This window comes from Kuraishia capsulata, genomic scaffold (genome assembly GCF_000576695.1).
Source record: "Kuraishia capsulata CBS 1993 genomic scaffold, Kuraishia_capsulata_scaffold_1, whole genome shotgun sequence".
Taxonomy (NCBI): Eukaryota; Fungi; Ascomycota; class Pichiomycetes; order Pichiales; family Pichiaceae; genus Kuraishia; species Kuraishia capsulata.
In genome coordinates this window covers 1263505-1289370 of record NW_019172950.1, presented here as the reverse complement: position 1 = coordinate 1289370, position 25866 = coordinate 1263505, and the positions used below count along the sequence as shown (strand labels likewise).

Here is a 25866-nt window from a genome sequence, read left to right as displayed (position 1 = left end):
CCTTTGAGCGTGCCCTTGGAAGAACTGTATGAGCCGCTTGTGTATATCGATGGGTTTTTGCATGTTTCCGTGGTGATGAAGCCAAGCACTTAGGCATCGAAAACGCCCTGAAGCCAGATACGATACATTTTGAGCTGTTTCTTTCTGTTCACAAGAAGCCTTCTGTCTGTGCCGATTTTGCGCTCCTTGAAGACCTTACCGAATATCTGCCGCAGCTCATCTTCCGTGAAGAAGTACACTCTCGTTCCGTCTCCCCGCACGTAGAAGTTGTCATCCAACAGCCTGTTTTTCTTGAAACGCACCTGTGCAAGATCATACCGTCCATAATCACGGAATAGAATATGTCCACCAGGTTTCATCAATTTCTGTAAGTTGTTGACTGCATGGTCCCATTGAGCAGGCTCCAAAGCACTGAATACGAAAACCATGATTAGAATATCCACCGAATGAGGCTCGACAGTCTCGGGAAGCTCAAGATCAGCATTTGCAAGATCCCAAACGCAAGCATGCGCAAAAGCAGGATCGTAATGCTCACTGTCGCGTACCAGTTGAACGGCATTCTTTGAAAAGTCAGCTCCAATGATTCTCAACTCTTGGTTTTCATTTTGCTTCAAAATTGGAAACATGGTGTTACCAGCTCCACAACCTACCTCTAGGATGGTTTTTGGACCGGCTCCTTCTTTTGTAGCTTCGTACAGGGACGGAAACTCGATCTGGAGCCACTTACGGTCCTTGAAGAAGTTCTCACGATTGTTTCTATAGAAGATATCCCAGTACTTCTCGGGATGAGCATTGTACATTTTCTTGTCAAAGTCCCTCACAGGATCGTTATACTGCTTGGATATCTGCGCCTGGGCGTCTTGTATTTGTTCTTCTCCCCACTCCACATGATCCCAGGCGTTGTGGTTGAAGACATCTTCCTCGCTGGTCAGGATTCTTTGGCCGAATGTAAACGGACTATCCTTTCCGATCCTGGTATCGAGATCTGGCTTCTGCTCAGGCTTAGAGAGCCCTGGTAAGTCAGACATTTTGCAAATGATATTTTTTGAACTATCAGAACTGTCACTGAAAAATTCCAATACCATCATGCAGTCAGAAAAGATGCGGAAAAAAATTGGACCCGTTTAATCGGGATCCCTTCAAGAATGGGCGATGATGCACGTTATTTATTCAAAAGCGACAATTTGCCTAATCGGGACAGATCAGACACCAACCTCGTCTAAGCTTCGATGGGTCATGTCAATGGCGAAAAATCGGAAAACCGGGGATGAAAACTTCTTTTCTTCAGGAAGACAGAAGGTTCAAAGATATCATTCATACTCCGATTGTTTTGAAACGTTTCTAAGATGAAGAAAAAGGGAGACCGCATCTCCTTTACAGATGACTTCGCAGAGCCATTAAGCATGGATTTTTCGGCAGTCCAATCGTATGGAAAGCCACTGAACAGACCCACTCTCACGATCTCAAAAGATATTGGCGGTTTGTTAACGAGAAAATTGAGGATTGCATCCAGTGAGCTAAAATCGAAGAAACCTATCACCAAGCCCATAGAGGAATCTTTCGAGAGGCCTAGAATGCCAATTACCAACACACAACAGCGTACCGTTGCAAACACCACGGCCCCACCAAGCATTCCACGCGCTGAACCCAAACCTCAGACTGCTCAGCTTTACAGATCTTTACCACCACTTCCGCCACCACCAACGAAAAACCGACTTTCGGTGGTATCCCCGGTGTTCTCTGATAAAAGACAGAGCTACATGTCCTCGGCAAGTTCCACTCCAGATCTGGTTTCATGCTCTACGGAAGAGGAAGCCGAGGGTGATGAATCTGCTGGATCACTGTATTCGTATTACCGTGACGATTCTTCTTTGCAGTCGAATGAAGGCAGAGCCCTACCCCCTTTGCCTACCAAGAGGTTTAGCCAGCAGGAAGTACGCAATTACGATTTTGAGGAGGTTCGCGTTGTTGATGTAGGAATGCCTCCCCAAGTGCCTCGCCATTTGAATCTTGATTCCACCAATGACGAGTATATTCGCACCCGTACGGAAGTGACCAGAAAACCAAAACCTGTCGAGCAGCTGGATACCGCTATTTTTACCAGAAAGAGTGTTCGCGTGCCCAAATCGTACGGACCAATTCCTCGGGCTAACTCTTCAATTGCCAATACTGAAAAGCCGCGTACCGCTTCCGAGGATTACTTGGCATCTCATGGTTTGATTCCTTTCATGTTATCGGGGTACCAAGACCATGGAAGTTTGAAGGTGGTAAACAGGGTTTCTAGCAGTACGTCTACATTGCGCTGAGAGACACGGAAGAATGACAACGGACGGGCTGGATATTGGGAGTCAAATGCTGAAATATTAAAATATCTACATAAAAATTTATATTACCCTACAACACACTTATATCTTGATGAGTGAATAGTAGGAATATGAGCCGCACCTAAGCAATGATTTGGCTGTCCCACGACCGACGACCTGATCAAGAGAATCTCCCTGGAACCACTACTCAATCTACCACTTGCTATCAAAGTTTCAAACGGTACAAGACTATTTGATTCATGATTTTCACACTAATTTCTGGAAATAAAAGGCTACCGTGACCTGAAACATCTAGTAAAACTTGGACATCCCAAATCATGCAACACACGACCAAAAGTTCCCCAATGCACGACTCATCACGAAAAAAAAATTTCAACTAAATACTACAAGGCCCTAACAACTGTCTTCTTCTCTACCATTTTACAACAGCTTTTTTCTCGTGATACCTTGCTGAAACATGGCAACAGGCAGATCAGCTAGAAAGCGGGCGATAGAGCCCGTAGAAGAGTCCGCCAGTTCCGATGAAGACTTCCAGGTGAATGGGTTGATTGACGATAGCGACAGTGACGAGAGCGAGTATGAGGAGCTGGACCAGAGCCTTGATGAGGCTGAGGTCGAACGAGTGCTTGACGCAGATGCTGGCTTAGAGAGTGAGACTTCAGCCGAAGAGTCATTGGACGAGGAAGAGATCGAGGGAGCGCTTGAGAAAGAAGGCGCCTTTGAAGAGGAGGAAGGTGAAAATGTTTCCGATTCAGACTCAGATTCTGCCTCCGCCGATTCAGACTCAGAACTAAATGCTCTGATTGGTGAAGAGGCCGATGCCTCTGACTTCAGTGAAGAATTTGAAGACGAGCCGGCCGAGGAATCGCTTTCGCTCACCGACAGACTCTCCGGAGTGAAAATCGCTTCTGTTTCCACGGAAAACGTTGTGGAAACCAAATTTTCAGATGGAAAACCTCGTCTGCTGAGACCAGAAATTGACCCCAAATATGACAGTGACGATAGTGATCGCGAGGACTTCAACACCATTGGAAATGTACCTCTCTCTGCATACGACGAGATGCCCCATATCGGTTACGACATCAACGGTAAAAGAATCATGAGACCTGCTAAAGGCTCTGCTCTGGATCAACTGCTGGAGTCGATTGAGCTTCCAGAGGGATGGACGGGTCTTTTGGACCAGAATACCGGAGCCTCGCTCAACATCTCTCAAGAAGAGCTTGAGCTGATTGCTAAACTGCAAAGAAACGAGTCCACGGACGATTCCATCAACCCATATGAGCCATTGATTGAATGGTTTACCAGCAAGCCGGAAGTGATGCCCTTAACGGCTACTCCGGAGCCAAAACGTCGTTTTGTCCCCTCCAAGCACGAGGCCAAGCGTGTCATGAAAATTGTCAAGGCCATTCGTGAGGGACGGATCGTCCACCCAGACAAGCGCAAGGAACTCGATGAAAGTGACCAGTACAACTTTGATCTTTGGAAGGATGCTGGTGACTCTGTTGACCACATAATGACTTTGCGTGCTCCAAAGCTAGCACCCCCCACCAACGAGGAGAGTTATAATCCTCCAGACGAGTATCTTTTGACCGAAGAAGAGAAGAAGCAATGGGAAGAGACTGAGCCATCTGAGCGTGAACGCAACTTCTTGCCTCAGAAATTTGGCTCTCTAAGAAAAGTTCCAGGATATGGTGAGAGCATTCGTGAACGCTTCGAAAGATCTCTGGATCTTTACTTGGCTCCAAGAGTTAGGCGAAACAAGCTTAACATCGACCCCGAATCCCTGGTTCCAGACTTGCCTTCTCCAAAGGATCTGAGACCTTTCCCCATCCGGACCTCGACTGTTTACGAGGGCCATAATGGAAGAGTGAGGGCCATCTCTATTGACCCATCTGGACTATGGCTTGCTACGGGTGCCGATGATGGAACCGTGAGGATATGGGAAGTCTTGACCGGAAGAGAGGTTTACAGAAGTGTTATAATCGACAATGTCGAGGAGAATTCCGAAGACCACATCGAGGCTATCGCATGGAATCCAAACTCGGATCTGGGACTATTGGCCGTGGCTGCTGCTGATACAGTATACCTGCTATGTCCACCAGTATTTGGCTACGAGATTGAAAATGCCAGCAGACTCAAGGTTGAGGATGGTTGGGGTTATGCTACTGGTGGAGTTTCCTCAGGCAAGGTTGGAACTGCTGGTGCGGACTCAGACTCTGAAACCGAAACTGGGCCTGTAGCGACTAAGAACGATGTTGCCCAATGGTTAAAACCAACTGCCTCCCAACAAGCACAGTCTATAGCAGCGGTCATCACCACTCGTCGTGGAAACAATGCATCTCCGACGATTAAGAAGGTTTCGTGGCACAGACGTGGAGACTACTTCCTCTCTGTTTCACCAGAAGGAGGAAACCGTACCTCCGTACTGATTCACCAGCTTTCGAAACATGCGACGCAATCGCCGTTCCGCAAATCCAAAGGAATCATCATGGATGCCCAATTCCACCCTTCAAAGCCTCATCTGGTTGTGGTGAGCCAGCGCTACATTCGTATCTACAACCTACAGCAGCAACAGCTGGAGAAGAAGTTGATGCCGGGTGCAAGATGGTTATCGTGTGTGGATATTCATCCTCGTGGTGGCGATCACCTGATAGCCGGTTCCTACGACAAGCGTGTGCTGTGGCACGATCTTGACCTGTCTACGACTCCTTACAAGACTCTGAGATACCATGACCGTGCTGTTCGTGCAGTCGCTTTCCACAAGGGCGGTCTTCCTTTGTTCTGCTCTGCTTCCGATGACGGTTCCATCCATGTGTTCCACGGAACCGTCTACGACGATCTTATGACGAACCCTTTGCTGGTTCCACTGAAGAAGCTGACTGGCCATAAGGTAATCAACAGTCTTGGTGTTTTGTCCGTGTGCTGGCATCCACGCGAGGCGTGGTTGTTCAGTGCAGGAGCTGACGGTACTGCGAGGTTGTGGACGACGTGATTAGCATAAATGCATTCAACATAGTTAATAGTGATGCAGTTAGTACGACTATAATAGTAGAAGGTATAACACACTCTTGGAGTTGCAAGGGAGATTTAATGTATTCTATAGTTGAGAGTCATCTGCTTGAATCATCTACCGAGAATTCCTTTGCAGGATCCCTGCAGGATTCATGCAGGACTCATGCAGAGTCAACTAGATGAAAATCTTGAACTTTTTGTGCAAACACAGTAGAATTAAAACCACATGACTGCTACAACAATTAATGCCACGCTTTTATTAGATGACGATGAAGATGATGTATGCCATTGCAAAAACTCAGACTTGCTAGACTCTCACGTCTTCACATCAGGGGTCTCTCTTCCAATGAATTCCTTAAATCCAAGAAAGTCCAAAACAGTGGCAATCTCAGTCTTCAAAAACTCAGAAGGTGTCAATGCCAGTGTTGCATCAGAAATGTCGGGCGAGTGTTTCTCAAGGTAAAGCCTTATGGTGGCTCCACTAGAGCCAGTACCAGACAATCTGGTAACAAATCTGAGTCCAGACGCAAACTTCACGAAAAGACCCTGATTTTTTGAAACAGAACCGTCCAAGTCGGTGTAGCTGAAATTATCAGCCTCCACGACAGTCTCAGAGCCAACTTTACTGCCAATGAAGACAGAATCAGACACATGCGCAGCAAGCTTGGCAATAAGCTTGTTAGCGTCTTCGCTGGAGCAGTTTTCATAGTCGTAACGCGTGAAAAACGTACGACCATACTTCTTCCAGAAAGAAGTCTGGACCGCCGCAATGGATGCACCGTTAGTCAGCTCAGGGTTCTGCTCGTCGTATGCAGCAAGCACATTGAGCCACGCAACAATGGCCCAAAGTCCATCCTTTTCACGGATGTGGTTTGAACCGGTACCAAAAGACTCCTCACCACAAACAGAGAGCTTTTTAGCATCAAATAAGGCACAGAAGAACTTCCAGCCCGTGGGAACCTCGTAACACTCAAGACCTCTGTGTTTGGCCACAAGATCGAGAGCAGCTGAAGTGGGCATCGACCTGGCAAAGCCAAAAACGCCCTGTTTCTGAAAGTACGGAATCGAATCGATGTACTCGGCAATGATGGCCACCGAATCACCTGGCGAAACAAACGTGTTTGCTCCGTAGATCATATTACGATCACCATCTCCGTCTGACGCGGCACCGAATGCAATTTGTTCACGATCCACACGTTCCACAAGATCGTGAGCATACGTCAGGTTTGGATCTGGATGCATTCCACCAAAGTCAGGTTTTGGGTGAAAGTTCATGACTGAAGATTCTGGAAAACCAAGTGTGTCCACAAAAATGGCCTTTCCATATGGTCCCGTGACTCCGTTCATGGCATCAAACAGCACCTTAAAGCCTTGTTGCGAGCGCTTAGCATAGAAACGCTTGATGAGCTCTAGATCAAAGATTGACGAGATCATGTCAACGTAAGCCTTTGTCGAGTCGATGATCTCAACCTCGAGTCCAGCATATGTCCGCACACCAATGGTGGACAAATCCACCTCTGGAAAGTTCTCCACCAGCTTGTAGTGCTTCAATTCTAGCGACTTCTCATAGATTTTGTCAGTCACAGATTCTGGCGCTGGTCCGCCATTGGCCAGATTGTACTTGATCCCAGCATCGTTTTCAGGTCCACCTGGGTTGTGTGATGCAGTTAGTATGATTCCACCGGTGACTTTCTCAGGCCAAGTGCGAATCACGTTGGAAGCAGCCGGAGTAGAGAGAATTCCGTTTTGACCAATAATCAACTTGCGTACTCCGTTTGCGGCACCAATGGAGGCAATTAGCTGGACAATGTGATCGTTGTAGAAACGGCCATCACCACCCACAACAAGGATGGAATTTTCACAACCTTCTGGAATTGCCAGCAATATTGCTTGAATGAAGTTTTCAGTGTAGTGAGGCTTTTGGAATACGGCCACCTTTTTGCGGAGTCCCGAAGTACCGGGTTTTTGGTCCGTAAATGGGGTGGTTGCAACCTCAATGGACATGGTGGGAGAAAGGCAAATAGGAAGAATGGACAAGACTCAAAAAGCAGAGAAAGACAATTGAGTAACCAGACTGACAGCGCACACAAAAGAAGTCTCTGAATGGGCTTCGAGAATTGACCTGACAAGGGTATGACTAAAATAAGTTTCAGACAAAGAACAGAAAAAGAGCAAAAGGAGAAAACGAGATCAAAGAAAAAGAACAGACAATGCGACAACGTGACAACAAAGGACGGGGAAGAGGTCACGTGATAGTTTCAGAGCTGGATCGTGGGGGAGGGGTAGCCTGATGTCTGGGGAGACGTCGGGTGCACTACCGGATTGGGTAGATCAAGGGAGGGAGTGCCAAATGATTAAACTCAGGAATACTTTTAGGCAAGGGTCATGGAAGTGACTGGAGTCAGCTCTGTGGGGTGCAAGCTCTGATGTTGGATAATGGAAATAGATAAAGGTCTATTGCGAGTTTGTTTGTGAAACATACTCCACGCTGATGACTACGGCAGGAACTAGAATAAATCTATTGGGTTGAATATATGATATTTGTCTCACTCTATCACTGGACTCTAATAGGCCTAAGACCTATTTGACTCTGGTGAGACTCAATTGACTCTTGTTGACGCGTGGAATCAGGCAGTGGTCACTTCGTGGATCGCCTTTGCAAGATAGTCCACGTTCTTCTCGTAAATACCCGCAATGGAGATACGACCGTCACCAGTAAGGTAAACTGACTTATCAATCAAACTTGACACCTGCTCTGGAGACAATCCCGTGTAGCAGAACATACCCTGTTGCTGAAGCAAGTGTTCCCAGTTCAATGGGTTCTTGTAGGTGTTCTTGAGCTTGTCATACAACAAGGCACGCATGTCGACGAGTCTGTCATTCATCACCTTAACATCCTTGAGCCACTGGGCGTAGATCTCAGGGTTCGAAAGAACGATCTCAACGAGCTTGGATCCATGGGATGGAGGAGATGAGTAAATAGGACGGATAACCTTCTCGAGCTGAGACTTGACACGCACGCTCTCTTCCTCTCCAGAAGTAACGATAGACAGGGAACCAACACGCTCACCGTAAAGACCCATGTTCTTTGCAAAGGACTGTGACAACATGAAATTGTCAAGCTTTCCAGCAGCGACGAGGTCGCAGAACTTGTAAAGAATAGCCAGGTCTTCAATTGGGTCACCAGTACGGAATCCTTGGTAAGCCATGTCCAGAATTGGAAGCAGCTTCTTCTGGGAAACAACCTCAAGGATCTCGTCCCATTGTTCAAGCGTAGGGTCAACACCAGTGGGGTTATGGCAACAGGCATGCAAAAGGATCACAGATCCCTCTTGAGCCTTGCGCAAATCTTCAAGCAGACCGGTAACATCGAGCCCATTGGACTCGTAGTCGTAATATCTATATGGCTCAGTCTCAAGTCCACTCTTTTCCAGAATGGCAATGTGGTTGGCCCAGGTGGGGTTTGGAACAAGCACCTTGCGGATTGGGTAGAAACTCTTGGTAAATTCAGCGAGAACCTTCAGGGCACCAGTACCGGAAATACCCTGAGAAGTGACAACACGACCCGAATCTACGAGAGACTGACCAGACGCCGAGGCACCGTACAAAAACTTCTTGATCAGAGAGTTGAAGTTTGGAGAACCAACGATGGGGACATATTCCTTGTTCTCTTCAGTCTGAGAAAGGACCTTTTCTGCGGCAACGACCGAAGGCAAAATCCAAGGCTTTCCATCGTTGTCACGATATGCTCCCACACCGAGGTTGATCTTGGAGGGGTTGGTGTCCTTGTTGTAGAGAACAGTAAGACCCAAAATCTTGTCAGCAGGTGCCTGTTGGACAGATGCCCACACAGATGAGTTTCTGATGAAAGCGCGCGAGAACTTGAGCATTGCAAAAAAAAAACAGCAGGAGACTCAAGCAATGTCAGAATTTCAAAGGTACAACAGAAGAACAAGAGTACAAACAGAAAACAAGACAAGTTTTAAACCAGTGAGCACAACCCGGGTTTGTCCATGCTTTTAGGCTACACGCGAAAATTTCCAGCCTCGGGTGAATGGGTGTGCACGCGCAAGGTTGAGTCATAATAGGGACAGAGTCAATCAAACCGATATTGCAAAGAAAAGTTGCGGCTGACTTTCTAAGTTATATGGGCAACATGAGGAAACCATTGATATCTTAATGGAATCATTATTTGTGTAGTTCAGATCTTCATGGTCTTCACACCTTCGTGTCTCCAAACGGACGATTTCGGGTCGGTGGGCCGTCAGCGAGAATCACGGGAGGTACCCCGCAATTGGGGCGTAGACTACGTGAAAAGTTAGTAATGGGTGTAAATGCGGTGGAATAAAAGTTCAAAATGGAGATTTGAAACGGAGATGTAAAAGTGACGAGGTAGAATTTTCGACGCTATAAAGGAATTCAATATCTGCTTGTCCTAAATGAATTCATATTCGGGATTATATGTAGATCGGTAAACAGTTCGATTTATTACTCGCAGCTCAGCTCCACCATTCTCACCTAAAGTCCACGGAAGAATTACGCAAAAATCAAGATCTGCACGAGCCGATCCCGCTAAGACCGCACAAGCCGAAAATGAGGTCTTTTTAAGGGGTAACTTCGCCCCATAGTCACCGGCTCGCTACGCGTTAGGCGGCGTATACACCAAAGTATAAATTGCGGAGCACACCCCTTGAGCCGCAGTTATCCTTACTATGTATGATGTATCCTTTGCCAGACGCTGCCATTCCAACGAATGATACCAGCCATACCCAGACATACAGAACTACAGCTAGGCCATTTCGCCTTTCATAAAGCAAAGCTTGCTGAGGATACCGTGGGATTTTGCCCACTCTCGTAGCTTTCCTTCCCAAAAACACAGTCAACGATAAGGAGGTAGTCCGATACCCAAATTTCTGCATCTGGGCCTCACCATTAAAAGTTGGAAGAGTCACAGTCTCCAAGTTCTCTGAATGAGGTTCGTTTCTTGTGCTCCGAATAACTCTAGGCGTTCAAGGCCAAATTGTTAGAATAATGACCCAGGATAACCACCAAGAGGACGAACAGCCGACTGAGACCACACCGCTGGTGGCAGCAAAATCCGTCGCAGTTTGGACCGTCGTGCCTGCTTTATGGACTGGTTCCTTCATGTGTGCCGTTGATGGAACCATTGTTTCGACCACGATGGCGAGAATTGCCTCTTCGATGGATGGTTCTGCACATGTTTCGTGGATAGCCACCTCGTATCTGCTCACAAATGCAGCCTTCCAGCCGCTATATGGAAAGGCCTCAGACATTTTCGGTCGCCGCACCATGCTATGTTTTGCCCAGCTAACATTTACTCTTGGTTGTCTCGCTTGCTGCCTTGCCACTTCAGTACCTCAATTCTGCTTTGCACGTGCACTTGCGGGAGTAGGAGGGGGTGGACTCGCAGCCTTGTCGAGTATCATCGTCAGTGATATCGTACCTCTCCACAGTAGAGGTATCTTCCAAGGATATGCCAATTTGATGTTTGGAGTCGGTCAAATGCTCGGCGGACCAATTGGAGGTCTCTGCGTTGAGACCATTGGCTGGAGATATATGTTTGGGCTCCAGGTTATCCCAATGGCCGTTGCGGCTCTACTCTGCGTCCGGAACGTACCTTACTTCTTTGACGATCCAAATAGAAGGCCAGGATTCTCCCGGAAAAATTTTGCTCGCGTGGATCTGGCTGGATCGGCTACACTTGCCGCTCTGGTTACTGCTTTGATGCTTTTATTCTCCGGAAAGGGCTCACTTGGTCTTCTTACAATCTGCATATTGCTGGGGGCATTGTTCGTATTCATCGAGTCGCGTGTTTCGGAACAGGTGGTTCCCATGAGGTTTTTCCGGGGAACACTCAGGACAACTGCATTGATTGCGATGTTTGGGTCTATGACTATTTATGCGTGTTATTTTGTATTGCCTCTATACCTCCAGCTGATCCACGGAATGACCCCTGCTCAATCTGGAAACTTCAACGCAGTTGGCGTCATTTCGCTATCATTAGGATCCCTTCTTGGAGGTGCGCTTCTCAGAACAGATCCCTCCAAGGCCCATGCAGTTATTATACGAGCAAATATCGTTTCGATGCTCTCTACAGCCCTATTGATTTTTGGATCGGCAATCAATTTGATAGCAATTTCAGGATTTGCACCTACCATTGAGCCCCGAGTCAACTGGGCTGTACTGGGAGTGCTCGGAGTTGGATACTCTGTTACTGGACTTGGATATGGCGCCTTTTTAGTATCCCTGTTGGTGACGGTAGTGGCCGTGGTCGGCTCCAAGGACCAGGCAGTAGCAACAGGAATGAACTACGTTTTCCGCTCCATTGGCTCCGTGATGGGAGTTGGCATGACTTTGAACGTTTATACAGCTTTATTGACCACCAGTTTGACAAGCTACTTTGCTGATGTTGAAGGCGGCAAGCTTCTTCTGCAAAAACTGCTGGCTGATGCGACATTCGTTCGGAATCTTGACATGCACTATAGACCAGACGTGCTGGCCATTTTTGATCATAGTTTGAAGATGTCGCAAGGACTTGTGGTGTTATTTGCGATCATTGCATGTGTGTTTGGAATTTCCCTGGGGCTGATGAAGCGGCATAAGGTACAATCTTGAGTGAAGACGATATATATAGATTCAACTATAAATTTGTTTTTTCCTAAACCGCTTAAATTTCTTCCACAAACCCTTCTTTACCGCACCCATCCACATACTCCAATGCCGCGAACGTCTTCTCATCAGAACCTATATCGTCAAAGAATATTGTTATAGCTGCAACCATGGCATCTGCAACTAGATCTTGCGGTAGCTCTCCGTAACCGGTACCAAGACTGGGAATCACAATAGTGTCAATAATCTGTGAAGAGTCCCTCTTGTTAGCAGCTTCTACCTCAACTAACACTGCCCACACACAATCAAACACAAATCCACGCCATCTTGAGATTGACCCATCCCACAGCTTTTGCGGCGCACGCATAGTGGGGACGTGAATTATGGAACTTGCGCGCAATGTTGTCCATGCTGGAGAGGTTTTATAGAATTCTGCGTCGAATTTCACGAGATTAGCAGTTCCAAGGGGAACGTAGCCCTTAAGCGAAAGACGGACATGCATCTCTGTGACCTTCCAATCACCTCCTTGTCGGAAAAAACTAGCCAGACTCTTGTCAAAGCCACCACCCATGAAACCTGCCGAGTTCCCCGGCGAGACAATACTTGTCCGGTTGACAGTCCTCAAATATGCACCCAACTGCGGGAGTTGACCCTTGAAAACCACCACATCCACACCGCTGACCCGCCTCCGACCAATGGCTCGCCTCCATAGGTCTGGCATCTTCTCTCCAATATCCAACAATACCACGCGCATTGAGTTCGCGTATTTACAGGTCAAAGCAGAGAAGTGGACTTTCCTGGGCCCTTCTCTACATGATGATGCGGCGTTTGAGCCCTGGCTGCTGCATGATCATCACGTGCATGAGCTTCTTGAGCCGCACTTAGTCACGTGTGAGGTCTTGAGATGAGGCTTGGGACGAATTTCACCTTTAAAACTACCTTTACGCTCTTATTGCTCTCTCGTTTTCCTACAAGCTTTAGCAAAACAGGCTCAATTTCGCGCAACTTACTTCTTACTTCAAACATACATTAGATGTCGTTCGATAACAACTTAGAAGGCTACAACGTTGTGCGGGCCATGTGGCTGCGGTTTTGGAACCCCTCCAAGGGCACCTTCATCTGTCCCATGAAGCGTTGCAATGGAACCATCGGCGACGACGGCAAATTCAACGTTTGGTCGGTATCAGTCGCAGTACATGCAATTGTGGATGGTGCGCGTATATACCCCAACGAGCTCGGCCCGCTGATCGAGCCAGCCATCCAAGCAATGTATCGTTACAGGTCTCCCAAGTACCATGGGTATTGCGCAGCGGAGAATTTTGATGGTAATAAGGACATTTACTACGATGATGATGCTCAAGTGGCTTCAGCATTGATATGTGCCTATGAGGTCACCGGAAAGAAAGAATACTTAGACTCTGGCAGAGACCTTGTTCGGTTCCTCATGGGTGGGTACAATAAAGATAAGAAGTCCAAGGCCCGTGGTGGAATGATGTGGCATATTGACAAAGACTATTGCAATGCTGTAACCACCGCAGAGTGTGCAATAGCTGCTTTAAGATTGCTGAAGTATGTTCCAGAAGAGAGAAAAGTTTACTACGACTATGCAAACGAGTGCATCAAATGGCAGTTATGGAAGCTCCGGGATAAATCGGATAACATCATCTGGGATGGAGTTGGAAAAAACGGAGACAAAATTGACAAAACAAAATGGACGTACAATACCGGCACAACGTTGAGTGCAATTTGCATGCTGTATACGTACGACCACGACGAAAAATGGGTCGAGGAGGCCAAGAAGCTGGCTGAGGCTGCTACCGATCGAGGCCGTTCGCTGTTTTGCCGTGATTATGATGATTGGTCCAAGCGGTACTGGCGTGATCCCTCGTACTTTATCCAGCTTTTGATTGAGGGTCTAGCTGATTACCTGCTCGTTTTTGGAAAGGTAGCTCCACCTACGACTGCACAGTGCATCCAAGACGAGATCGTTCGTCATCTGTCTTTTTTCAAGAAGTACATGTATGATCCCAATGATGGGCTGTACTATATTCATTTTGAGATCAACAAAATCAACAAGCAGATCTACGAAAGGTATAAGAATGAGTTTGGCGGCAACAAGAAATATGAGCCCAATGGAGAGGAGAGATCTGGTGATGGTGACATGGAGAAGAGACCAATGGCCAAATGTTTGATCGGAGCCGGGTCTGCTGCCAGGATCTTTTTTCAAGGTGCGAGGATAGCTCCAACTATGAATCCAAGGGACTCGTGATACTAGAACTCGCAAACTATCTACATCGATTACAGACACAAGTTATGACTTTTACTTCTTCTTATTCGGCTTAAAAATGTATGCGTAGATCCTAATACTCAGGTCTATTCGTATCCTCATAACTTCACCATTTTATCACCTCCATCTCCACAAATGTTTTTTTCAAACATATATTTTCGAGCGAATGAAAGCAGCTGGCATAGGCATCTCATTCACAGGTCTTTCCACCACAACCAGCTCGGAACCCGATAAGGCATCTGCAAAAAGCACAGGTCTGTACTTATCGGTGAACCAGAAACCTTTGGTATCTTCTGTCGACTCTTCTTTTCTCAATTTGGCCAACTCAGTTTGCTTAACACTTTTCTTGTATTGTTCCTCTACAATGGCATCTTCCTCGGCCTCAGCATCTTCTTTGGTATAAGAAATAGCAGGTCTTTGTGCCTTCACACCAGAGCCATTTCTCAAACGCTTCCTCGCATTTTTCCCCATAATTCCCACGCTCTTGAGAGCATGATCTGGAATAGGCAATTTGAACTCAGTGTTGAAAAAACACATCCAATTGGCACCATAAAGCCACACTCTTTCGCCCTCTTCGTTAACAGTGGTGAAGATTCCCTCACACTTTGTGTTCTGGTGTGCGAGAATGGTGGGCAGTATGTCTGTACTACGCTGACTCCACTCAGTTTGAAGAGAGCTCAAAACGCCTTCCTCGCTGCTCAAATTGAGTTCATAAACTTTGCCAACGTCCGCAGTGGCCACGAAAAGGGTGTTCTTCGGTGTAAATGCCAGGGCAACAGGTGGCTCGGGAATTTTCACCAGTCTGTGTGCCAGACCCGTATCCAGACTCACCAGCTCGATAGAACCGTTTAGTCTGGCAAGAGCAATGGTCTTTTCGTCCTGAGAAACACAAAGAGCATGAATATTGTGTATATGCTGTAATTTTGATTTCACGCGCAGGTTATCAGGCAAATCGTACTCTGTGTAGTTGTCCTGGTCGTTAATGAGCTCGACTTCCTCATCGTCCTCTGGTAGGTTCACAGGGATAGAAATTAGCTCGTTATCCGTGGTAACCAATACCAGAAGATTCTGAGATACCACAAAAGTCACGAGCTTGGCTCCAATTGACTCCAGCACCGACGATGGGACTTTATGCACAGCCAACGTACCGTTTTCTTTCTTCTCCAGAGCAAACAGCTTTGTGGTGGAAAGTCTGGAAACAATCAAAAACCTTCCATCTTCAGTCAAGGCACATGCAGTGATATTGTCATCATCTGACAGAGTCAACTTGGCAACCAGGCGCTTCCCACTGGTTCCATCCAGGTCCGCACTGGCAGCAGCAACCAATCCCCAGATCTTGACCGTCTGGTCCTGCCACATTACCACAAGTCTGTTGGCACTGTTGACCAGACAATTTGAGACCATAGGGCTGAATGGAAGCTTGTTGTATGGTCCCTCTTGGAAGTTCTCAATACTGCTCACGGCGACCAGTCTTTCGACACCTCCAGAAACCAAGAAATCGGTTCCCCTTGCCTGGTAGGACGCCATGGCCCTGATATCATTGGAATGAATCAGTCTGTTTGAGGCATTCACCCATTTGCTACTGGAAGAGCTGGTGCTCACCAAACTGAAGCTGAAGATCCTCCTATCAACACCAGCTGAGAACAAACGTTTTCCGGAAGCATCAGCAGTCAAACACAGCACATCAGCATCGTGTGCGGCAAACGACTGTTGCAACACAAAATGCTCCATGTTCCAGAATTTGACTGAGCCAGTGGAATCTCCTGTTACAATCTGATTCTGCTGTTTTATAGCAAGAACAGACCACACGAGAGTGCTTTCCTTCTTGGACTTGTCAACTCTCAACGTGGAAACAAGTCTTCCCTTAGTGTCTTCACCATATGACCAACACCGTATCCTTCCATCAGCACAACCACCGACAATCATATCGTCGCCGTACCAAGCAATGCTCATCACACGGGCCTGCTGTCTCTGAAGAATGGTCTCATGTTCGATAACTCCTGGACCACCTGCAATATCCACCACGACGACACTTCCATCGTCACATCCGAGTGCAATCTTGGACCCGGCTGGATTCACGGCCAAGCACCACACGAGGCCAGCGTTGCAGTCGTAATTCTTTAGAGGAGCTCCTCTGGCTAGGTCCCATTCGGTGAGATACGCAGATCCACCGATGGAGAACAACCGCGGCGACACGTCTTTGTCTTTAGAGCTCCAAGCAATGCCCTCCACGGTGCGACCTCTCGATCCAGGGATCGTCTGCTCCAGTAGCCAGTCTGAGCGCGGGTTCCAGATCTCTATGGAGCCATCGCCTCTACCAACAGCCAGTCTCAGACTGTGGGATGGCAGATCCGACGTTGAGCTATGCGAAAAGCCTAGAGACGTTATAGTCTGTGGAGTATAGTCCACAAACCGACAACGATGAATATCCATGGCGAAAACTGTCTTGTTCGAATCGTAGTGTTTATATCTGCTGAACACCGCTTCTGCTCTAGAAGGGTACGAAAATATTTATTTTCTGAGACCCGTGTGAAATTTGGCAGATTAAGAGGTCGTGTACCAGAAAATCAATTGGCGCAGTGCGCACACGACTTTTACCAGCTCGGATCTCTATCTATGCACGTTCCAACTGGACAGCTCTCATGGTTCTCATCCCACTTCATCTTTTTTCGTTTTTTTTTGCTTATTAGAGGACGTCATTTTGACAAGCCCCCGTCAATTTTGTTGCTGTTATAGAATCTGCTGGATCCCGGCCGAGCAAAAGCAATGCTCAAGACCTTGCTATCGGCCTCCGAATGCTCTTTGGGCCGCCCCGCATGTGCCGCACGGACAGTCCGGTTGTTCCATGGTTCTGTATTTGTGAACGAGGAAATTTCACCACTCAACAGGTACAATGACCTGGTACATCAGGGTAGACTCAGAGACGACTCGTACCAGCGAACCATCCTGGCGAGTCTAGAAGGTCTACACTCTCATCTGGTCAAGTATACACCACCCAAGGTCGAAGTTCCGGACATCAACAGTTTGAAACCTGCTGGTGGGTTTTCAAAAATGCTCGGAGGACTATTTGCCAAGAAATCTCACGCGCCTACCAAAGAAGAAGAGGCCAGCGTGCCGCACGGAATCTACCTGTATGGCGACGTTGGCTGTGGAAAGACGATGCTTATGGACCTTTTCTACGATACAGTTCCGTCCCATTTGGCAAAGCAAAGGCTTCATTTCCATCAATTCATGCAGAACTTGCACAAAAGATCTCATCAGCTGAAGCAGGAGCATGGAGGAAAACAGGACATCGACGTTATTCCGATCCTGGCCTCTGAGCTATCACAGACTGCTACTGTGCTGTGTTTTGACGAATTTCAAGTTACAGATGTGGCCGATGCCATGCTGCTTAGAAGGTTGCTCACTCTTGTTCTGAGACCTGACCATGGCCTAATTCTGTTTGCAACTTCCAACAGAGCTCCGGATGATCTCTACATCAATGGCATCCAGCGTGAGACGTTTATTCCGTGCATCCAGCTGATCAAGCGTATGACGAACGTGATTTACCTCAATTCGCCGACGGACTACCGAAAAGTGCCCAAGCCAGTTTCCAATGTGTATTACTCTCCCCCTCCGGGTGTTGCGTTTAATTCTGCGAGCTCCAGGTCCCAGCAGAAGAAGCACATTGAGACCTGGTACGAATACTTCTCGCAGGGCCACTCACCAGAATACGACGTTCCTCTGAAGATCTGGGGCCGTGATCTGGTGGTTCCCAAATGTACTCCTCCGTATGTGGCACAGTTTTCGTTTCACGATTTGTGTGGAAACCCTCTTGCTGCGGGCGATTACCTCACCTTGGCAACCACGTTCTCTGCATTTGTGATCACAGAGATCCCGTATCTCACCATTGACTCGCGAAACGAGGTCAGACGCTTCATCACGTTTTTAGATGCGGTCTATGATGCAAAGGGACGAATTGCCGTCACCGTTGCTGCTCCCTTCTCGGACCTGTTTGTAGAGCCCGAGGACCTCTCCGAGGGAAATTTCAACTTGGTCGGAAAGTCCGAGGAGGATTCAGCTGACTTTACGAATGACGATCTTGTTACAAAGCATGGATTCAATCCGAAAATTGCCAAACAAGCTTCCATGTTTGCGGTTGATGAGGAGCGGTTTGCGTTTGCGAGAGCCTTGAGCAGGCTGTCGCAGATGAGTACCCAGGACTGGGTGGACAGAGAAGTGTAATAGACATCAAACGGAGACGATAATAAACGAACAATACTGTTTATTAAGATTTGGCATAGCCTGAAAGCACAATTGTTAGTACAGAATAACGGTGTTTTTTCATAAGGCATCGTGATAGTGAAAAATTTCACGGAGAGCTTCCAATCTCCAGAATCTCAGTCCTCTTCATTACTATAATGTACAAATATATCTTACAACTCAGTCTTCGAAATCCTCCATGTCCAACTCTATGGCATCAGGATTAGTAGCTGGCACAGAAGCATCATGAGCCGCATTGATCGAACTAACCTTTGGACCATGAGACGCAGCAACGAACCCCAGAGGGTTCTTATCTTGTGAATCACCCAAACCTGATTGAGACAGCAATTCAGTAACACTTTTCCCCATCTTCTCCTCGATCCGTCTTTTCAACCGAAGCATCTGCTTGTAGCTCTCTTCATCACCAAACTCAAGCTCGAACTGCTTCCATTTGTTCCACAAAAGTTCTCGCTGCTCGTCTTTATATATTTTTCTTGTGGCCAGAGACACCATCTCAGCACCTTGCTTGAATATTTCCCTTGCTCTGGTCAATTGCTTGAGTTCTGCCTCGAGAAACGCAAACCCCACAATCACCGTTTCGGCGAAACCTGGGGTCGATACTGGAATATCCACATAAGCCTGTTCAAATATCTGCCTTGCAAAATTGGGTCCTAGCAACTCAATTGCTTTGGTGGTGTATATCTTGTATAATTCCAGCTTTACCTCCGGCTCTGTGGCGACGGAGAGAGCCCTTTTGTAGATTTTCATCGAGGCTGTAGCCAGACCGTGCTCCTCTTCAAACTTGGCATATAACAGATAAATGGGTTTGCTCATGTTATCGGGACATTTCTCAAGAGCTTGGTCAAAAAGGTCTTTGATACGCTCATTGCTGACTTTAGTTTTTTCCTGGAGGTTGATTGCCTTTGCTAGGTAAATGTTCCAAATTTCAAAAGAGGTGGGGAACGAGAAAAGACTCACTCCTCGCTCGTAGACCTGGAAACAGGCATCATAATCCTCACACTCCTCCAAGAAATTGGCGTAGTTGATAAGCGTTAAAGGCGTTGCAGCTTTCAATTCCAATACCTTCTCATAGGCAGCAATGGTCTCGTCTTTGGATCCGGAACTCTCCACCAAGTCCAGATACAGAGACCACAGTTTGATAGACTTGTATACACGCAATTGGGGTGGAAGCGAGTCATCATCTAGTGAAATAAAATGCCTTCCATTTTGCGCCTTTTGGCCTCTTTTGGGAGCTTCAATGGCTGTCCGTATGACTCTTATGGCAGATTCAACGCTGTCCTCTGCAATTTCAGTCTCAGTCCAATGCACCCAGATTTCGATCAGTTCGTTGACATCTTTGAAGGGAACCTTCACTGCTGTCTGGTAGACCTCGCGAGCATGAGCAATATCATTGTGCAAGATATACAGCTCTGCAAACTCCAGCCAGAGCTTGCCAAACTTTCCAGGCTCCACCTTTGAAGGGTCAATTGCCTGAACGGCATCGTCAAAAACTTTCAAAAGACTCAGGACATCCTTCTGTTTATCGTATAATGAAACTCGTTCCAACCAGGCATCTACATTATTGGCGTTTTGCCTCAAAAGAACATCGTTCACCATGAACGGTCTTCTTTCCATAAGTCGTTCAAACTTGGCAAACCGCAGATTGAGCTCTGTGTTCAGATCTTCCAATTGGGACAAGTCTGTGGAAGGTGCGCTTTCTAATTTGTCAATTTTGTTCACAAGCTTTGTCATTGCGGAGTCTTCAAACTCAACGAACGCATCGAAGATCAGGGTAAAGTCTCTGATTGTGACAGACTCTCTGATACCTTTCTCGAAGTTAAGTCTTGCCTTGTACAATTGCGCCTTGGCAATCCAGTATCGACTCAATTGAACTGTCAATTTCCCTCTTTGGTCTGGAAACTTGGATATGCATCTTTCAACAAACTCAGTCACCTCGGTATCCTGGCTTGGAGCAGACTTATGCCTCCTCCCAGAAGCAATAACATACTCGAGATATTCCTCATAAATGTCAAGTTCTGCCCTTCCAGTTTTGGAAAGCAATTTGGAGCTCTGGGAAAACTCGTTGAACACCTGGCGCATCTCAGGCTGGAACGAACCATCGGGATCGTACTCTTGGAGCTTGGAAAGCACCAGACTGAATTCGTTTGACGGGTTCTCACTATCATCTTCGGGCAGAAGACCAACCAAAACATCTGGAACAGATTTTTTGTACAGAAAGAACCGGTACCATATACACCAGGCAGTTTTCCCACCAGCAATATCTGCTAGTCTCACAAACAGAGGCCATATCTGGCGATGTTGAACCAACGGAAGAGTTTGCAAACACGCGTTAAAAGCTCTCCTAACAACCGTTACACTCGTCAGAGGTATCTGAGAAATCAAAAACACGAGATATTCCTTCCAAAACACGGGATATTTGTCCATATACTTCATGGCCCTACCAAAGATGGAGTTGACTATGGCATATTCGTTCTCCAGATCCAGGTCTTCCCTCGAGACTGCAGCAGAAACTTGATTCACGCGGAATCGCAGGTAAAACATCCATAACTTGTATGAGCGAGGTAGTTGCTGGACACCTCTGCGCAGAAGCAGAACTATCGAATCTGAAGAAGCATTCCTGGACTGTTTGTGCCGCAGATACGCGAGGAAATGCTCCACGGTGCAGTTTTGGCTGAGAAGTTCGCTCTCATAGGACGAATCAGCCTCCTCGATATAATCCAGAGCAACCTCCATTATTTTCGATAGAGACTCCACAAAATAGCCAGAGTGTGTCTTGGCTAGCCACCATTTTTCACTATGTCTAGATAAGTGCACCAGATAATATTCCTCGAGGGGTTACCCGGCGAGCAGAGGCAGTACGCAGCCATGCCTCCAAGGAGAGATTAAGGTGTCAATCCATGTCATAAGGCTACAAAACATCGCTTCAAAAACCAGATTCAAGATCAAAAATGTCTGGAGCTGGGAATAGGTAAGTGGATTATGTGATATACGTGGAATTGGATCCTTTGGCGGACATTCCGTATTTTGGTGGCTCTGTAGCTAGGACGATGATGCTAACCACAATCAATTCTAGAGAGCAGGTGTTCCCCACGCGTATGACCTTGGGGCTCATGAAGACCAAGCTCAAAGGAGCTCAGCAGGGTCATTCTCTTCTGAAGAGAAAGTCTGAAGCGCTGACAAAGCGTTTCAGAGAGATCACCCGCAGGATCGATGAAGTAAGTATGAGCAGCTGATAAAACTGTATCCCGATTGCACCGCAAACTAACACTTTACCTCCAGGCTAAAAGAAAGATGGGAAGAGTGATGCAAACCGCTGCGTTTTCGCTGGCTGAAGTCACCTACGCTACAGGCGACAACATCGGGTACCAGGTGCAGGAATCGGTCAAGAACGCCAGATTCCAGGTCAAGGCCAGGCAGGAGAACGTGAGTGGAGTATATCTTCCGCAATTCGAGGCTCACATAAACGAAGACATCAACGACTTTCAGATGACCGGTCTGGGAAGAGGTGGTCAACAGGTTCAGAAGGCTAAGACGGTGTACACTAAGTCGGTCGAGACGTTGGTGGAGTTGGCCTCTTTGCAGACGGCGTTCGTCATATTGGACGAGGTCATCAAGGTGACCAACCGTCGTGTAAATGCCATTGAGCATGTCATTATCCCAAGAACAGAGAACACGATTGCATACATTAACTCTGAGCTGGACGAGCTGGACAGAGAGGAGTTCTACCGCTTGAAGAAGGTCCAGGAAAAGAAGCAGCAGCAGGTGGCATTACAAGACGCCGAGAACGCAGCACGTAAGGCAAAACTCTCGGAGACTGAGGCAAAGGCTATTGCAGCGTTGGAGAGGGAAAGTGCTGATCTAACAGCAGAGGTTGAAGAGGATGTTATCTTTTAGTCGGAACACCAACCACTCAACAAGTCAATAAATAAAAAACTTATCCGCAATTGTTGGCAAGTAGAGATGTGAGATTTATTTCAACTCTTTTTCATAGACAAAAAGGTCCATTTATTGCGATTTTTCACAGGCTTTCCAAAATCAGCGTACACTACCCTAATAGCGGAGAGGGCCTGATAAGGCCTAAGTTATTGGCTCAATGACATTAACCAACGCGTACCACGCCATGTTGGATCCACAAAGCCAAAAAACTCCCGGGATTTTAGAGTTGGGAGTCTCGGAAAAGGTTCTGCAAAAGCCAATCGAGTACACTTTCCTGAAAGACAAGGACGTGCTGCTGGATCGATGGATCAACTACACAGTGACTTCTGAAAGGGTGCGAAACTCGCCTGTTGATGTTCACAACTTCACAGACCGTGACCGAGCCGTTCATGTTGCCAGGGTGCGTATCATTTGGAGGGCTTGAGAAAATTCGGAGTCTTTATACTAATCATGTCTATTTCAGATTTTGGAGGATACTCCGCACAGTGTTCGTGCCATACTACGGGACCACGACCATGCCATCATGGGAGAGTTTCCTAGACAAATCATACAACTTTTCAGAGAGACCCAGCAACGCGAATTGGCCCCTTCTGTACAACGAGCTCAAATTGTGATTACCAAGTCCTCCGTCAGGTTCGTCAACGAAGCCCAATTACGGGACCAATTCCATGCAGGGTATGTGAATGCACTCAGATACCGGGGAGACCAGCTCAAGAGACGAAGAGGTATGTTTGCGAATAAGTATGCGGTTTTGGTCGTTCAAGACTTCAACTATTACCGAAGAGAGGAGACTTGGGAACAGACTTTTCTGAGACCTTTCGTGTACGATACAGATCTATATCAAGATGCCTATTGCAAACAGGCCATTGTGGAGAGCAGAGGTGGTGAAGGTGATAGTGATGATGAGCTGCAGGTGATTGGAGTATCTCCGCGGACCGGAGACCAACTCAGGAAACTCGGGTTCTCTACAGGAAAAATCGAAATGTCAAGCTGACTGAACCTCTATTTACATTATTCAACGATTTATAAACGATCAAGCACGTTTGGCGCCGAATCTGGGTCTGTCCTTGAACTTCATCTTATTTGCATGCTTGCCCCTTCTAGTTTTGAAACCAGACTTGGCCAAAACTCCCCAAGGTGATTGTGAGTGCTTGTTGGACTTGGACTTACCTCTTCCACCACCGTGCGGATGGTCACATTTGTTCATGGCGACACCTCTCACTGTTGGACGAATACCTCTATGTCTGGACCTACCAGCCTTACCGAGCGACTCGTGCTGGTGGTCAGCATTAGAGGTCACTCCTAGGGTAGCACACGAGTCCAAAGCCACATAGCGCTGTTCGCCTGACTGCAACGACACAATGGCCAAGTTCTTCTCCTCGATCTTGGAGACGATTCTGCCGTATGTGCCAGCAGCTCTGCAGTACTTCGCGGGTCCTCTGGACTTTTCTCCAATGTTGTGCACAATTGAACCAACAGGAATCATAGAGATAGGCAAGCAGTTGCCCTTCTGCGAAGTTCTTACACTCAGCAGCGCAGGGTCGACCTTACCACCCATTTCCTGGATGAGTCTGTCCGGAATACCGGCTCTGAAAGACTCAACAACATCGCCAGCTCTCATTCCTTCACAGGCAATGATGTACGATAGCTCACCACTCTCATTGTGTTTCAATAAGGCAATATGGGACGTTCTGTTGGGGTCATACTCAATTCTCACAACCGTCTGTGGACCAGAGATCTTTCTTTCATAATCCACAATCCTCACTCTCCGCTTGTGTCCACCACCTCTGTGCCTAACTGTAATTTTTCCGGAGTTGTTTCTTCCGGACTGTTGATGCCATGTATATGTCAGGTTTTTTATAGGACTTCCCTTGTGTAAGTATGGATACATTGGTCTTCTCCACCATCTCAAACCAGGCGACGTTGGCTTGAGTTTCTTCAGCTCAACTTTAGCATTTGCCAGCTTCATTTGACGTTTCACAATGATGTCTTGGCGCTCCAGATCTGTTAAATCCTTTTCTCTAGGTACAATTTTCAAAATCCGCGAGTCCAACTGCTGGACGACTGGTGCCTCTGTCGAGGCCCATCTCCTGGCCAGCGCCAAAACACCCGAGTGCGAGCTCGAGGGTTGGGCTCTGGCAAATGCAGACCTGAAGTTTGAGCACAACATTGTACAAGTGCGAGACTAGAGAACAACGGTGACAACAGCGTTCCATATGTGGTCCCGTTGACTGGTCTCGACAGATCCATCTTTTCATCGGCCGGGTTGGTCGTGTCCAAACCAATATAAGGGTTACCCGCCCGATCTTCCAACCGACAAATCCAAGGCCTCCAAATCCACTACGGATCCCTCAGAACGTGATCAACAATCAACCGTGTTCGTACACTCTATTCATCCATCTATATTCAGTGACAATGGCTTCCCGTATGTTTTTCCGCTCGCTGGCCACCGCTGCCCAGAGCGTCAAGCCTCCTGTCCAATTGTTCGGCCTGGATGGTACCTATGCCACCGCCCTTTACACTGCTGCCGCCAAGGACTCTTCCATCGAGAAGGCTGCTGCTTCCCTCAAGAGCTTGCAATCGGCTCTGGAGAAGGACCCAAAGACCTCTGGAATTCTCACCAACCCAGCCCTTTCTCTGGATGACAGAAAGGTTTTGGTCAGCACATTGGCCTCTTCCTACAAGCTTGAGCCAGTTGTTGTCAATCTGTTGAACGTTCTGGCCGAGAACAACAGATTGCCATTGTTCGAGGATGTTTTCAACCAATTCTCTGTTTTGAATGATGCCCATAACGGTCTTGTTGAGGCCACGGTCACCTCTGCCACCAAGTTGGACCCAAAGCTGTTGAACAGAATCTCCAAGGCCATCTCTGCCTCCAAGTACGTTGGTCAGGGTAAGACCTTGAAGCTCACCAACAACGTCGAGAGCGACATTTTGGGAGGTTTGATCGTCGAGGTTGCTGACAGAACCGTTGATTTGTCCATCTCTTCCAAGATCACCAAGTTGAACAAGACCTTGACCGAGACTATCTAAGTCGACCATAGAAATTTATTAAAATGCGCATATAGCAATGAACAAAAATTGGATACGATATTTCATTCTAAGTACAAAGAGCTTAATATTGGTAGACAAAGGGGGAGTATTGGTAGCTGCTGTTGAAACTTGATACTACTAGCTCTGGAGATTTCGGCCCTACATTTAGCCAGCCCTTCCACCCAGCTAACTATTCAGCCAGTTACAGCCTCACCTTCTGAAAAATTCTGTGAAATTGCTTGATTGCTCTTCAATCCTTATTGATGAGTAATAGCAATGTAATGTGATATCTTCAGTGCCAAAATTGACCAAATTTTATTACGAAGCCTCGTCAAATTCACCACCAAACGTGCTTACAGCATCTCGCTGTCAGATCTCACC

The 25866-nt window shown here is 47.2% G+C and overlaps 15 protein-coding genes across 15 annotated transcripts; 8 read left to right on the top strand and 7 right to left on the bottom strand.

Annotated features, from left to right (window-relative positions):
• Nucleotides 1–89: 89 nt before the first annotated feature.
• Nucleotides 90–1088, bottom strand: KUCA_T00000703001 (uncharacterized protein; the record flags this gene model as incomplete). Its single annotated transcript, XM_022605268.1, has 1 exon — nucleotides 90–1088. One exon carries the CDS (start codon nucleotides 1086–1088, stop codon nucleotides 90–92), a length of 999 nt encoding a protein of 332 aa, XP_022456753.1.
• A 258-nt stretch (nucleotides 1089–1346) lies between these two features.
• On the top strand, nucleotides 1347–2306 carry KUCA_T00000702001 (uncharacterized protein; the record flags this gene model as incomplete). The annotated part of the gene is made up of 1 exon (XM_022605267.1): nucleotides 1347–2306. The coding sequence occupies one exon, from the start codon at nucleotides 1347–1349 to the stop codon at nucleotides 2304–2306; it is 960 nt and encodes a 319-aa protein (XP_022456752.1).
• A 475-nt stretch (nucleotides 2307–2781) lies between these two features.
• Nucleotides 2782–5316, top strand: KUCA_T00000701001 (uncharacterized protein; the record flags this gene model as incomplete). The annotated part of the gene is made up of 1 exon (XM_022605266.1): nucleotides 2782–5316. One exon carries the CDS (start codon nucleotides 2782–2784, stop codon nucleotides 5314–5316), a length of 2535 nt encoding a protein of 844 aa, XP_022456751.1.
• A 335-nt stretch (nucleotides 5317–5651) lies between these two features.
• Nucleotides 5652–7340, bottom strand: KUCA_T00000700001 (uncharacterized protein; the record flags this gene model as incomplete). Its single annotated transcript, XM_022605265.1, has 1 exon — nucleotides 5652–7340. The coding sequence occupies one exon, from the start codon at nucleotides 7338–7340 to the stop codon at nucleotides 5652–5654; it is 1689 nt and encodes a 562-aa protein (XP_022456750.1).
• A 623-nt stretch (nucleotides 7341–7963) lies between these two features.
• Nucleotides 7964–9226, bottom strand: KUCA_T00000699001 (uncharacterized protein; the record flags this gene model as incomplete). Its single annotated transcript, XM_022605264.1, has 1 exon — nucleotides 7964–9226. The coding sequence occupies one exon, from the start codon at nucleotides 9224–9226 to the stop codon at nucleotides 7964–7966; it is 1263 nt and encodes a 420-aa protein (XP_022456749.1).
• Nucleotides 9227–10367: 1141 nt separating this feature from the next.
• Nucleotides 10368–11972, top strand: KUCA_T00000698001 (uncharacterized protein; the record flags this gene model as incomplete). The annotated part of the gene is made up of 1 exon (XM_022605262.1): nucleotides 10368–11972. The coding sequence occupies one exon, from the start codon at nucleotides 10368–10370 to the stop codon at nucleotides 11970–11972; it is 1605 nt and encodes a 534-aa protein (XP_022456748.1).
• A 52-nt stretch (nucleotides 11973–12024) lies between these two features.
• On the bottom strand, nucleotides 12025–12720 carry KUCA_T00000697001 (uncharacterized protein; the record flags this gene model as incomplete). The annotated part of the gene is made up of 1 exon (XM_022605261.1): nucleotides 12025–12720. The coding sequence occupies one exon, from the start codon at nucleotides 12718–12720 to the stop codon at nucleotides 12025–12027; it is 696 nt and encodes a 231-aa protein (XP_022456747.1).
• Nucleotides 12721–12999: 279 nt separating this feature from the next.
• Nucleotides 13000–14235, top strand: KUCA_T00000696001 (uncharacterized protein; the record flags this gene model as incomplete). Its single annotated transcript, XM_022605260.1, has 1 exon — nucleotides 13000–14235. The coding sequence occupies one exon, from the start codon at nucleotides 13000–13002 to the stop codon at nucleotides 14233–14235; it is 1236 nt and encodes a 411-aa protein (XP_022456746.1).
• A 162-nt stretch (nucleotides 14236–14397) lies between these two features.
• Nucleotides 14398–16686, bottom strand: KUCA_T00000695001 (uncharacterized protein; the record flags this gene model as incomplete). The annotated part of the gene is made up of 1 exon (XM_022605259.1): nucleotides 14398–16686. The coding sequence occupies one exon, from the start codon at nucleotides 16684–16686 to the stop codon at nucleotides 14398–14400; it is 2289 nt and encodes a 762-aa protein (XP_022456745.1).
• Nucleotides 16687–17019: 333 nt separating this feature from the next.
• On the top strand, nucleotides 17020–18477 carry KUCA_T00000694001 (uncharacterized protein; the record flags this gene model as incomplete). The annotated part of the gene is made up of 1 exon (XM_022605258.1): nucleotides 17020–18477. One exon carries the CDS (start codon nucleotides 17020–17022, stop codon nucleotides 18475–18477), a length of 1458 nt encoding a protein of 485 aa, XP_022456744.1.
• Nucleotides 18478–18675: 198 nt separating this feature from the next.
• Nucleotides 18676–21249, bottom strand: KUCA_T00000693001 (uncharacterized protein; the record flags this gene model as incomplete). Its single annotated transcript, XM_022605257.1, has 1 exon — nucleotides 18676–21249. One exon carries the CDS (start codon nucleotides 21247–21249, stop codon nucleotides 18676–18678), a length of 2574 nt encoding a protein of 857 aa, XP_022456743.1.
• A 317-nt stretch (nucleotides 21250–21566) lies between these two features.
• KUCA_T00000692001 (uncharacterized protein) lies at nucleotides 21567–22410 on the top strand (the record flags this gene model as incomplete). Its single annotated transcript, XM_022605256.1, has 2 exons — nucleotides 21567–21731; nucleotides 21796–22410. The coding sequence occupies 2 exons, from the start codon at nucleotides 21567–21569 to the stop codon at nucleotides 22408–22410; spliced, it is 780 nt and encodes a 259-aa protein (XP_022456742.1).
• A 565-nt stretch (nucleotides 22411–22975) lies between these two features.
• Nucleotides 22976–23446, top strand: KUCA_T00000691001 (uncharacterized protein; the record flags this gene model as incomplete). Its single annotated transcript, XM_022605255.1, has 1 exon — nucleotides 22976–23446. The coding sequence occupies one exon, from the start codon at nucleotides 22976–22978 to the stop codon at nucleotides 23444–23446; it is 471 nt and encodes a 156-aa protein (XP_022456741.1).
• Nucleotides 23447–23485: 39 nt separating this feature from the next.
• Nucleotides 23486–24622, bottom strand: KUCA_T00000690001 (uncharacterized protein; the record flags this gene model as incomplete). The annotated part of the gene is made up of 1 exon (XM_022605254.1): nucleotides 23486–24622. One exon carries the CDS (start codon nucleotides 24620–24622, stop codon nucleotides 23486–23488), a length of 1137 nt encoding a protein of 378 aa, XP_022456740.1.
• Nucleotides 24623–24867: 245 nt separating this feature from the next.
• Nucleotides 24868–25485, top strand: KUCA_T00000689001 (uncharacterized protein; the record flags this gene model as incomplete). The annotated part of the gene is made up of 1 exon (XM_022605253.1): nucleotides 24868–25485. One exon carries the CDS (start codon nucleotides 24868–24870, stop codon nucleotides 25483–25485), a length of 618 nt encoding a protein of 205 aa, XP_022456739.1.
• Nucleotides 25486–25866: the final 381 nt, after the last annotated feature.